This window comes from Anarhichas minor, unplaced genomic scaffold (assembly GCF_050575085.1).
Source record: "Anarhichas minor isolate MPS153535 unplaced genomic scaffold, ASM5057508v1 ptg000079l, whole genome shotgun sequence".
In the NCBI taxonomy this organism is placed as follows: Eukaryota; Metazoa; Chordata; class Actinopteri; order Perciformes; family Anarhichadidae; genus Anarhichas; species Anarhichas minor.
This window is the reverse complement of record NW_027466525.1, coordinates 2,658,233-2,671,784: the sequence shown is the minus strand read 5'-3', so window position 1 is coordinate 2,671,784 and position 13,552 is coordinate 2,658,233. Positions and strand designations below refer to the sequence as shown.

At 42.4% G+C, this 13,552-nt stretch overlaps 1 protein-coding gene across 1 annotated transcript in view; it reads right to left on the bottom strand.

The window, feature by feature from the left end:
* agmo (alkylglycerol monooxygenase) overlaps positions 1–13,552 on the bottom strand; it is a 44,108-nt gene that overhangs the window by 14,334 nt on the left and 16,222 nt on the right. Inside the window, exons 4-11 of the mRNA XM_076081127.1 lie at positions 12,004–12,107; positions 10,835–10,930; positions 8,108–8,174; positions 7,781–7,846; positions 6,636–6,715; positions 6,116–6,250; positions 3,899–4,015; positions 603–685 (exon numbers count right to left, since the gene is read on the bottom strand). Of these exons, the coding sequence (XP_075937242.1) occupies positions 603–685; positions 3,899–4,015; positions 6,116–6,250; positions 6,636–6,715; positions 7,781–7,846; positions 8,108–8,174; positions 10,835–10,930; positions 12,004–12,107 (748 nt within the window). The remainder of the gene's footprint in view (positions 1–602; positions 686–3,898; positions 4,016–6,115; positions 6,251–6,635; positions 6,716–7,780; positions 7,847–8,107; positions 8,175–10,834; positions 10,931–12,003; positions 12,108–13,552) is intronic.

Genomic DNA, 13,552 nt, shown 5'->3' with positions numbered 1-13,552 from the left:
TCACTCCGTTCAGTTCTACGAGGAGCGGTGTGAGAAGTGTTCACCGTCGTCTTGTTTGCTTTGTGCAGATTTCACTCCCATTTAAAACCTGACACAAGAAATTACACGGCTCTCAAATGTTCGACCAGTTTGATTTTTGATTGAGAGGTCGCTGCCGCTACCAGAGACGTATACGTCGTCTCTACGTCACTCCCCCGCATTCCAAATATGGTAACTTCCATTCATTGGTTGCAAAAAAAAAAAACCCACATAATCCAAGATGGCGATGGCAAAATCGACGAACTCGAGGTTTCAAAGACACGAATGGCTGACGTCACGATGACTACGTCCACTTCTTATATACAGTCTATGATTCAAACAATTAATGGATCATCACATATGTTGTCAACACTTTTACTGTAGATTGACTAAATGACAAATCATTTCAGCAGTAGTAGCAGAAATATGTTGTTGTCCTTCTTTCTTATCTTAAATACATTGATTCATCTTGTGACCCCTTGGAGAGTGTCAACCCCAGGCTTGGGAACCACTGTCATAGATAACCAGAGCCTTCCTCTCTTTGCTTCTTAGTCTGCCAACATGAACAAATGTCAGTACTGTACCTCTGATCCACGATGAAGCTCAGGGAAGTGAGAGTGAGCAGAACGTAGCCGGTCATCCCCAGAATGGTTAACTGGGACAGCATCTATAGGAATCAAGATGTGCATGCATGCCATTAGAAATGTGGTTGGGGGAAAAAAAAATACATTAGAATGTAAACCTTAAATTAATATTGTGGCTGGTTTAGTTACGATCGCAGGAGACCTTACTGGGAGAGCAGTCGTAAACCGCACGGCTGCTCGGCTGTTTACCTGGCAGTGCCAACCAAAACATGTCCGACCTTCGGCATAAGTGCGCTGGCACATACTGTATCCTGCAGCAACTGCAATCCGCTCCTTACTTTACACTGACATGCCTAGTTTGCATAGACGCTCCAATCATCCCAGATGGGTCTTGACGGGGGACTTGACCGCGGTGGAAGAGGCTGCAGTTTGAATCCCGATAGCCCCCTGAGCGGAGCCAAAACAACCAACATCCGAGCACAAATCCCATGCAGACTCTCACTGACCTTTTCCAAACTATTTGGGACGCACACCAAAAAAACTGAGCGGTACAGGACGTGATGTACGTTCTAATTTGTGTTCTCTAACCCGTGGCCTTGGCTGAGGGCAGCAGCTGGAAGCCCCGTGTCTCCTGAGGATGCCGTGGGCTGTCAGCTCGGGTTTATATTCCTCCGACACTCAATACAGAGCCTGACAGCCAAATCTCACCGACTGCTCCCATATGACCCAGATATATAGTGAACACAAAATCAGCCCATCAACAGGATGCAATATGTCTGTGTGTTTAATCAGGAATCATAATCCATATGAACCATATTATCTGAGCCCTCACATGGGAGCAATGAGGGATGGTTTTGTCTTCCGTGAATCAAACGGTTGAGGGGGGGGTTCTGGCCTCGATCCATCCATCAGAGTGAAGGAACACGACTGTCAGAGTGTATTAAAGCTGAATGATCATCGCAGGAGGGTTCAAAGGCTACAGACACAGTTATTTTTAGTAAGAGGCGCAATGAGTGGAGAATAATTTTTGTTTTTGTACTGACTGTCCGAAACGCCGAGAGAAAATCCTCCACAGACCCCTCAGAGTCGTCAGGTCGAGTCACGTTGACAGAAATGTTTTGTTTTTTTGTTTTGGAAGAAGAAATGTTTCACGATTCTTTCATCGTGTTACTTCTTTATGTGGTCGAGTGTCAAACTGCAGCAATAACAGCAGAGGACAGAAAGGAAAGTGAACATCTGGTGGCAGCGAATGATCGTGTTATTCTATTGTCCCCTGAGACGAAGCAGATTAACTCATTATTGCAGCCGTTATTATGACGACGTTCATGTGCTCCTAGAGTAGAGTTACCACTGAGGGAGTGCTCCGGGAGTACAATGTTACTGCAGTAAGTTACAGGTAATACACATCCTTTACTATTACTAATTTGAAGAAAATTTAAATGTATATCTGTATGATAGAACTATACAATTATGATTCAAAAACTTTATGATTAATTTGCAGAGAAAGATCAAGTATTATTTCAGACCATTTCATGATCCGATCACATATCTGTGCCTTGCTCAGTGGTGGAAGAAGTACTCAGATATTTTACTTCAGTGAAAAGACCACATAATACCTCAATATATCTTGTCAACTCTGTCTTTGACTTAAGTATTGGCATCAAAATATACTTAAAGGTCGACTCCATCTGCAGTCGTTTCTGTGTCTTTCGAAAGGGAAACGCCCACTCAGTCATGAGCGATAACGTCTGTAACCACAGTAACCAGATCAATAAGGTTATCAATAATGTGAACGCTAGCTCTCTCTAACACTCCAGTGACTAGGAGTTTCTGGTCTACCGCTGTTTGTTTGTGTTGTTATGTGACTTCTGATCCAAACCAACCTGCCGTCCACACCAGTACCTACTCTGAACCTGCAAAGTAACTATAGTTATTAAATGAACGTAGTACAGTAGCACATTTCCTTTTAAAGTGTAGTGAAGTAGTAGTACAGTACATAGGTATTTTCCCACTAGTGTTGACAACTACTATGGCAGTACAAATTGCACATAATTCGAATCTGATTGCCCATAATTTAGCAAATCTAAGTTAACATATTATGTCATGTTGTTGCTCTTTCGTGCTTTAAATTCCAAATGTTGCAATCATAAACACACTAATGGAGAGTTGTTCTGAGATGAGACTTGGTCACTTCCGCTCTCTGCCTCTAATAGTAACTGTTTCACAAACCTATAATAAAAACGCACACGTTCTGCTGATGACGTAATTGAAGAGTAGCTTCACTTCATGTTTTTTCATGGCTTAGAATTAACGCAAAGCCCATAAATTCTGTGGCAGTGTGTCATCAATTGTCGAGCTAAATAAGCGCCAAGCGAACATGTGGGTATAAATACATAACAGTGACATGATTTATCGTCGGGGCCGCAGCGCTCACTTTGTTATTTTCCCGTCCGAGTCCTGATTGCTGCATCCTGAAGGCTATTTGGGTTGGGAAATGGTTGACTCGACAATTAAGGCGTTTGTGTTCACTGCCGGACCACCAGCTGGTGTTTCATTCGCCGAGAGGGAGGGGAACCCTCGACCCTGGATGGGGAGGTGTGTGTGTGTGTGTGTGTGTGTGTGTGTGTGTGAGGGGGGGGGGGGGGGACCACAACTGAAGGGAGCACCACGGAGGTAGCGATCAGAAAAAAAAAAGAAGGGCCATTTTATTTGGGAGTTTGAAGGCGCTGGGCGTGACAGCACTTTTTGGCTAACCAAAACTATGCCTGGGGAAAAGAGGCTTCCAAAGATAACTGCTGAGGAGACCTGTTTCTTTTTTTTTTCCTGACGGAGGAGGAAGGGGGTCTCTTGGCTCGTCGAGTGGAAAATAATAGACAAAGGTTGTTCTAAAGGGGAATGCCGATCAGTCATTCTGTCATGATGTTAGACAGAGCTGGTCTTTCCCTGCTGGCTAAGTAGAGGACTCTGCCCGACCGTGGAGCAGCCACAACAAACTGCATAATTGGGTGAAATAATGTTGGCAAACAAACACGCAGCGCTCAGCCTTAAATTAAGAGCCCTGGACCACCTTGTCATACTTTATATGAGGGATTACGGTAGCCTAAACATAACAGTAGCCAGCGTGTGACCAGGAGGTCAACCCGCTTCAAGCATAGAGGAATGTAAAATGCACTCGTTCCTCCTTCTAAAGGACCGTCAGTGTGCTTTTGAGCAAGGCAGCTAACCTTCTAATCAAGTTTAAAAGCACAATTCCTCTGCCGACATTTACAGTTTTCCATCTGCGAACACATACGCACCATTTTGTTTTCAAACAGATCATGGTAAGTCCCCAGCGCCATCAAGAAGTGTACGACCACATAAAGTTGTAAAGGCAGCAGCCAGCTGGGATTGTGAGGCACTTCCTGTCCGGTAACCTGCACATGGAAAATAAAACATGTTTAATTCCCCAACCCCTCATATTTCTGTTGCAATCTTCTGGACAGATTCTCACACCAGCCAGCATGCCTTGTACTTATAGAACAAGATTCCTTCAAGTTCAACTCCGTGTTTCTAGTAACATGTTCAGAGGTTTTACAGTGTGGTCGCACCGTTCAGAGCAGGGGCTCTATGAGGTTCTTATCCATAGTCAGTGCATTAACTACAGTAGATGGCAGTACGAGACGTTATGTACTGCTGGGACGGCGGCAGCAGCAACATAATGTAGTTTAGACAACTTTTAAAACATACATCAATATCAAGTGTACTATGCTTCCACTGGTCTTCAGTCCTGTCTGAAACATGGACTGTATAGCTGTCTCAGGGCAAGGGTTTCTTTTAGGTGTCTAAAATACGTTTTGTTGCTGCCCCCGTCAACTTTGTTCCTGTGTGGTAACTCTGTCTGTTTCTACAAACTGGAGGTGTGCCCACCCCCATCTCCTGTAGGCAACACACTGTGGATAAGTACCTCATACAATCCCACTTCAAGATGCCCAAACCTTCCCTTTAAGATTTCATTCCTGGTTGATTTGGTGACAACTGCGGTTGCTGATGGTAATTGCATGCTCATGTTAATAACACAGGATGTTACAAATGTTTATGCTCCCAAATCACGTTCAATGTTTGCATGCCGTCCTGGTCAACACTAGTCCTGCATGGGACTCAGCCAGTGACAATAAATACTTCTGTAAATAGATTGAATTGCTATTGCAGCATAAAAATATGGACTTTGATATCATGAATATGATTAAGAGACACTGACAACAAGAAAATAGACAGCAGCAGGGCAGGAGTTAGAAAAGAGAAGTAACGGAAATGACAAAAACAATAGAAAACAAAAGTGAGTGAGAATGTTGTAAAAAAAGAAAATGCCCAAAATGAACTCATAAAAGTCAAACGTCTCTGATGACCTTTCTACTTCTTCTGTGTTTATATTCTTTATGACTAAAAGGCCTTTTGTCGCTTCAAGCTGAATTTTAAAAAGGGTGAAAATGAGTTTGTTGTGTTCCATCTACAAAGTCATCCAGGATTTATTGGGTGTAGCAGTTTCCCCCAAACACACAGTCATACATCAGTCCTTTCCTAACAATTCCCTGAGTCACTTGAGCAGTTTTTTTCAGCTTCATAACAAAGTAACTAAGCCTGAGGGCCTTGGGCTGAAACTGCATCCTCTTTGGGAATGAAGTAAAAAGAAAACACAAAAAAAAAAACTGTCCAATCATAGAGGCCAGTCTCTAATTCGGGGGGTTTCCCAGGATCCCGAGGAACCAAACCACCACATGTGGGTTCCCCCCGCATCCCGTCCCCGGTCCTGTAGGTATTCCAGCTCGGTGCTCTGCTTATTCTCAAAGAGCTGCAACACGTTCTGACCCTCTCTCCTCCCTTTCCTTTCTTTCCCTCACCGGCAGATATCAACCAGCAGCCGTCTACGCAAAGCCTTTCAAGATATTCCGGTTCAATTCCAGCTCCGTCCGTGTTTAGAACCGCCCCGCTGGGTTTAAGGGGCCAATTTAATTGTTAAGGCAAAGGGGAGTTTCTTTTTTCTTTAAGTGTGAAGCATGAAGGGAAGTATATATGTGACACCATCAGCGTTATTTCAAAGCTAACCGCCGGGGCATTCAACTTGAGCCTGTATGTCTTTCTATGCGCGCACACACACACACACGCACACGCACACACACACGCGCACGCACACACGCACACGCACACGCGCACACACACACACTCACACACACACACACACACACTCACACTCGACTGCTTGCGGTTTTAATCCCGCAGACTGCCTTTTAAAAGACGGTGAAAATGAACTTATTGTGTTCCCTCTACAAAGGCGTTGCAGCTTTTATTGGATGTGGCAGTTCCTTGTAAAAGTTGCAGAATATGTGAATCCTTCAAGAAGGAATGCTCTTGAGTCATTTAAGCCTGTGTTTTGCGTGTGTCAAAATGATGGGTAATGAAGCCTGAGGGCATTGTGGTGAAATTATACGTCCTGCAGGAATGATGTAACCAAGGCATTTTCTTTGTTTTTAACCAACCTTGGGATTGTCTACGTGGTCACCTAGCCGAGGTTTACCAGGACTCCAACTCGGACCTTTGAAGAAAGTTGACAGCTTGTCACCGACGGTCTTGAAAGTGTTGGACCTTCTCCACAAATACAAATAGTAGTGTAGCTGAAAGAAAAGAAACCCACGAGTCAAAAAAACAATACACAATCAGATGCTACATGCAGTTGATCAACGTTAATGAAGTCATAGCTGCGACAGCTAATCCTGAGGAGAAAGGTTGCAGTGTTCATTGGGCTGGACGTTGCCCGCGCTGCAAGGGCCGCAAAAATAATCCCAACATCCACCTTCTTGGCATTTCCCTTTATTGGCCTCCTTCACCTCAGCTGGCCAGTTTGTTTGGAGTGGAGTTATAACGTTATGGTTACAAAATGGCCAAATTAGGGAAACTTGAGCTCACGTCCCCCTCCTCGACTAAAAGGTGTTTATACTCAGGTGGATGGAGGTGAGACTCGACGGCGGCCACAACCATTGATGAAAAGATGGGACCAACCTGAACGTAGAGGATTTCAAAGGTGTTGATGGGGAACACCAGGCCGAACACCACTTTGTCTGACTCCTCAGCAAAGGTACCTGAGAAGAACACGTGCAGCTTTTATTTACAAAACTAAATAACGTGAATAAATACAATACCTATATTGAATACATAAAACATCTACATTTACACATTCAGAAGACTATCAGTAACATTATCGTTGTGCTTGGGTCCACCTGGTGAAGGTGAGTATTCACTCCTTTTAGCTCTGTTTTGGTCTCCACCAACTCCTCAGGGAAATATCTGGCTCTTTAGTTAATCAAGACATATATATTTGCCCAACATTTGGTGTAATTACTACTCTTATGGGTAAAATATTAATATAGCTTCTGGGATCAACCTCTTAAAACTGTCTGCAGCCTAAGAAAGAGAGAGAAAACGGCCCAAGGGATTTCTGGGTAATGTAAACCTCAGAATTTAATCAGTTACCCCTCGCTGACGTTTGGTGCAAAAGTGCTGACTCGAGTAAAAATGTAAACCTAAATAGTTTATAGGGTCCCGGTTTCCCTTCATTTTGTTGTTATAATAGGTCATACCACAACTTTTGGTTTCCAGTCAGTATCAAGTAATGAGAGGGCAGACGTCACAGACATTAATACAGATACGAACACCACAAACACCACAACAAGTTCACTCATAAACTCACGACTTCAACGGTACACAGGAGGATGTGAAAAAGATATTAATGACGCTGAACAATAATAATAACAACAAATAAAAGTGAATTCATCCAGAACTTCAAATCCATAACTCTGGCATCATAACTCTCTGTGTGGCTACATATCAGCAAAGTTGAGTCTACGTAATACGCCGTCGTAAATCTTTTCTTTGACAGTAGGTGACGATATACTGTCATTTAGTAGTAAATTATATCAGTGAAAGGAGGAAGAAAAACAAAGAAAAGTGAGACAGCATTGTTTATATTTAGTATTGATCCTAAAACATGCAAGTATTGCAGTAGCGATACTTTTGGTATTGATCCGGCTCTCTGACAAAACTCACTGACGTACAGAACTACTGTAATACTTAGTTAGCAGTGACTGAACGGAGCCGCTGGAAAGATAATCAGGCATAGACACAAATGTCTGAATGCTGTTGCTCACCAAATAACCGGTCCCATATGATCAGTATTCCTCCGTAATTCTTGTCAATGCAGTATTCGTTCCTCCCTGTTGGGAAAATATTTTGTGAGATGACCACAGAAATGAACTATTGTGAAAAAGTAAAGAAAAACAAATCTCTAATTCTGGAAGCCAATTCCATTATCTCAGACACTTGTAAGCTGACCGTAAACATAACTATAATCAGACATAATCAGCTTTTATTACACGTTTGATGCCATCACACACATGGCATCAACTAAAACTAAATCTTTATGAAACAAAAATAATAGATTGTCACTCTCCTTCATAAAATAACGCTTGTCTCACCGTGATGAACTCGGTGGTGTTTCGGGGTGTTGAAGACCCACTCCAGAGGTCCAAGGTCTCTGATCAGCTGAAATAGAATAACAACATACAGAACATTCAATATTTCATAAGAAGAATGTAAAACGGTCGTTTTCATCACCACACGATTTTTAGAGTACGAGATGTATATTGTGTGACTAAGTGATTTAGTCCTGGTGGTGGTACAGGATGAAAGGCCATGTGTCCTACATTGAAAAGGTACATCCTCTGGGGAGCATGAATGTGGAAATAAATTTACATGGAGGTTTTTTTTTTGGGGATGCCTATAGCTGGACAAAAATGTTAACGAAACAAAAAGTGAGGGGGTCACCAAAGACAAAGATTCATCTTCTGAGAATAATGAATGTTTGCCACTCTGTCTATAGCAGACGTTGACATGTCTCACAGAATAAGTGAGAACCTTGAACTGCTAGCGGTGCCAGAGGGGAAAGTCAAGGCGAGCACCATGAATGTCCACCAGTCCATCCAACATCTGTTGAGATATTTCAGGCTGCGCTAAAGTGATGGAACGACCGACTGACCAACAGACGGAGCCAATGGCGCTAGAATGGATTAAACTGACCATCACAATTTCCGAGAGTTGACCAACAACCCGACCCCAAATAAATTCAGTTTACTTTATTATGAGGCGAGAAAAAGCAGCAAAATCCTCACATTTGAGAGTCCAGAACCATCAAATCTTTGGTAGGAATCAATAGATACAGTCTGAGTCAGTTACTGATCGTCTGTTGCTCGACTATGGTCACCATGTGTCTTTTATGTTTGTAATTCTGCCCCTGTTAAGCACTTTGTGACTTATGTCTGTAAAAAGCGCTTTATAAATAAATCTTACTTACTTACTTACTAAATATTCATATTCTCTTTTCCTAATCATAGTCGTATTCATGGGCTGGTAGGATTAGAAAAAAAGACGTGAACAATGCTGGTCGAGTTAAACCCATTAACACTCTGAAGAAAACATGCACATCTCAAGAGACGATGCAGTTGAATGAGCACATTTTGGGCATAAAACTATCAAACATGAATCACTTTCTCTTCTTAGATATCAAACAGATGCACCAGTGAGTCATTAAAGATTACCGAGGTCAAACACGGCATATTTCTCACAGTTCATGCTTCTCTTCAGGCTGCGACTCTCGGATTATTTTGATGTTTCACATCGATACGAACGAGACCTCTCAGTCTGGAGAAACGTGCACGGCTGGACAGAATTCCTCGGTGATTCATTATTTCCATGTAATGGCTGCGTCTGGCAGCCGAGCGTGAGAGTTTTATCTTGAATGAAAAGGGTCTCCACCGCTTCACTCCGGGCTCTGAGGCTGGAGCGGCGCAGCGCATAGCGCGCCAATAAATTACACGACATCAAAAAAAGAAAAAAAAAAAAAGGCCATAAAGGAGGCATAAGTTACATCCCTTCAGAAGATTGTGACTATTACGACTGTTTGCACTAATAGTGCACTAAAAGATGGAAGGCGTTCCAAATCCACTCATTCCCTCTCAAGATTGTGGGGATTGTAAAAGTGATACTCCCGTCACTTTAAAGGCGGAGAGAGCGGTCATGCTTCTGTTTGGAATATTTCATGAAATCTCATTATTTTTTATTGAACACAGGTTCCACTGCAACTCCGAGCCTACAAAGGGTCGACTTAGCCCACGGATTAGTTTTGGCAGAGCGAGAACGGTAACTTTACAGACTTTTGTTCAGTCAGGTTTTCCCTTTTAACTTTGCACAGCAACAATGACGTTAAGAGATTCATACACAGTCACGTGTGCTACATCTTGACTGATTATACAATATATTTACATATTTAATCATTATAACATTACTATGTGCATAGCACGTCGTAGTCCTGTCATCCATTATTCTATCAATAATTTTTTTTAGATTAAAGTTTAAAAAAAGATGCTTGAGAAAACAAACAAATGTCCACAACAAGTTAGTCGAGCCATAAGCAATATCTTAAATAGTCAAAAATAAGCAAATGTATTCAATTTAAGAAGGATAAAAAAAAGTGAGAAAATTAAGTAAACTGGACACAAAAGAGAACTTTACACCGTTCAGCTCCAACTAAATAATTTATTTCTCTTTTTCTCTTTTCAAGGCAACGTTTTAATCTAGTTCTTCCTCGGGCGAGTAAATTGAGTAAATCCTCAGACTTCAGAAGCTGTAGCTATTCATTTTTTGCATGGTTTAATGCCTCCACAAGCCAGTCACAAGATGCAGCACATTCATGTCTATCCTAAATGTCATCATTGTATCATATGAGACATTTGTGTGAAATTGTCATAATTAGCATATTCATTTTTTAGTTATGGTAATTTTAAAAAGTGTCTCCTGAGGTCACAATGACGTTTGTCAAGTGGACGTTTGTGCCACATCTGGAAAAACTCTCTCCAGGCGTTCCAGAGATATCGTGGTCACCAGAATGGGATCATTTGATTCATTATCTTATCTTTACTTATCCTGACACTGCAGGTGAAAAGTCAGCGTTTGAACCAAAGACATGAAACAGGACGTGTGTCTGGCGATGAATGATGGTACTTGTTGTTTAACTGCATCGGTCCAACGGTCAAAACACGTAAAACGTCGCCATCCATGTACCCTTCAACACCGTTCCCTTTCTCCTCTTTTCAGGATAAAGACAGTCAATTAATGAGAGAATGTGTAACCTGTGTTGAAATATTTACCTCAGTGTGGATCCAGAACTGGTAGAGGAGGTTTAACTGTATGTGGACGGCGAAGACCGTGGGGGGTGCAATCAGAGCCATGGGCAGGTAGAAAATCTGAGGAGGAAGAGAAGTCCTCTTTTATCGACATATTGCATAATACAAAGATAGGAAGACAGCAAGTGCTTTACAGCCAGTCCTGTAAATATCAACAATCTGTCAAAAATGTGACATAGAAATGATTAGAGCATTACAACAAACAACATGGGAACTTCTAAACCGCCACCAGTGGTCAAAACACTCCACCGAGTACATTTAAAAGGATACAGCTGGCAAATATATGTTTGATATTGTCAATAAATGCCATGAAAAGAACAAAACAAATGTGATGACGATGTGATAGTTTGTCTCTCAATACTTTTGGACTTTTCCTATCCTTTCTGTGGCACTCTGCCTCATGTAACGCAGAGCACCGGTGTGGTTCTAAATAGTGCTTTGAAACGTTTTTGGACAACAATGGAGCTGTGAAGGGACAGTTTTTCCTCTAATCAGTAGTGCCGTTTATCAACAAATAGTTTTGATGCGAGTTGTCTAGTTTTGCAGATATGGGCCGTAGAGATGTCTGCCCTCCAATATAATGGAACGAGACGGCACTCGGCTTGTGGTGCTCAAAGCGCCAAAATCATTATGTTTAAAGAACACCAAGAGCAACGTCTCTTTCCAGAAATCATGACCCAAGATAATCCACAGATCTTATCGTGAGCAGTTTCATGTAGGAACTATTTCCTTTCTACTGAACTACACCCGCATCACCGCGCAGAAGGAAGCTTGCATATGAACTCTATGTTGCTAGCTCACCTAGCACCACTGAGCTAGCTAACACTGCAGCTCAACCGACGTGGAGGCCATTTTCATTTTTACATCTTCTCCTTCTGTGGTGACACGGTTGGCAGGTGTAGTTTGGAAGAAAGAAAATAGTTCCTTGATGAAACGCCTCACAAAGCGACACTAAAAGCTCCTCAAACACAATCAACGTGCTATCGCTACTTTAAGCAGCCAGAGTAAGGAACCAGGCCAGGTGTAGAGGGATAAGATGCATCAGTCTTTGGCTACAGAGACAATACTTGGCTCCATGTTGACAATAATAACAATTAACAGAATTAACTGTGACAGAATGAATAATATCTCACCCATGATGTGAACTGCTGGGTGAGGGACTGTCTGAGGGCGGTGGCGAGGTTGTAGTACTCTGAACTGTGGTGAACCTGGTGAGAAGCCCAGATGATGGACACCTCTGGAGAAAAATGACACATGCAAAGATACAGCATGAAAACAAGAGTCCACCAGTCCAAATCTCTTCTGAGGTTATCACTTCAATCAACCTGCCCATTAATGTGTGACAGAGCGAACAGCAGCACCAGATTCATACGCGAGGCTTGAACTCTCACACACATTCAGCTGCTTTTTAACATCACCACAAGTGATTTATCTCAACAATCAACCTCCCCAGATGAGTAACGAGACACTTTCATCCCCAGAAGGAGCCATTTGGGTCTCGCTCCTGGCCAGCCGTGATGAAAGGCCGAGGCTTGAGTGTAGCTGGCCATTGGAGGAAGAGGAGGGGGGGGGGGGGGGGGGGGGGGGGGGGTATTCGGTTGCAGCTGGTTAGCGTCCAGCCTGATGTCCCAGTGCTCCAGTTTACATTCCTCTGCTGTGTTGTGATACTTGCTACATTAATATCTGTGTTACACTTCATTTTAACATCCAAAGGGAACATGCTTGTTAAGTTTCACTGGATCTCCGGCCCGTTTCCGGACCACCCCGTCTAAGTCTGTGCTTTTTGGCACCGCCCGGCCACTTTGGCCTCTGCATCCGTACAAGAGAGAACAGTAACCTTCAAATATTGCAGAACCACAAAGCCCCGTATAGACTATGTATAGTGGTGTACTTGTTGTAGTAAAAAGAAGCAGCCAAAGTTATTAAACGAGGTTTAAGTTTTATGAAGCGGCCTCGTGTGATGGGATTTGTGATTAAGGGATCAATTATCAAGCAATTAAACTTGTATTATTACACATGGCATGCATGTGTGTGTCCCCGTGCATGCATGCATGCGTGTGTCCCCATGCATGCATGCCACAATCTTATTTTTGACTTGTTGACAATGAATTTTTAGGTTTTTTTTATCTAATAGATTTTTTTAATTATGCTATTTGCACCTCCATCTGTAATTTGCAACTTGCACCTTTTGCATAATGCAATATGTTTTTTGTTGACCAACGTATTGTTTTTGTATGAGAACAAAATTATCTTTTGTACCATTTTTTTCCAACTGCAGCTCAGTAAAGTAACGTTTGTTCTTCATGGTTCTCTCCTGCAAGTTGATTGGATGCCGTCAGATCGGCTCCAACTAATTGGATCTGGGGAATGAAGTGTTGACTTGCTTGGAATGAACAGCGTTGACAATGGCCGATTCAGTGAATGAAGGGAAATTAATTGATTCATGGCACACTTCTTGTATCACAAATTGTATCATTTTGGGGGCTTGGGGGAAGGTTTCAAGTATTCAGGTCCAAGTAAAGTCACAAGTAATTGGTATTTTTTATGTTGTCAAGTCGGATTTAAGTCATCACATTCATGTCCAAGTCATGTGACTCGAGTCCACACCTCTGGTGTTCATATGGTCACAGTGTTCAAGCATCAAGCATTTTGCCAAATGTGAGGTTACGACATTCTATTTTG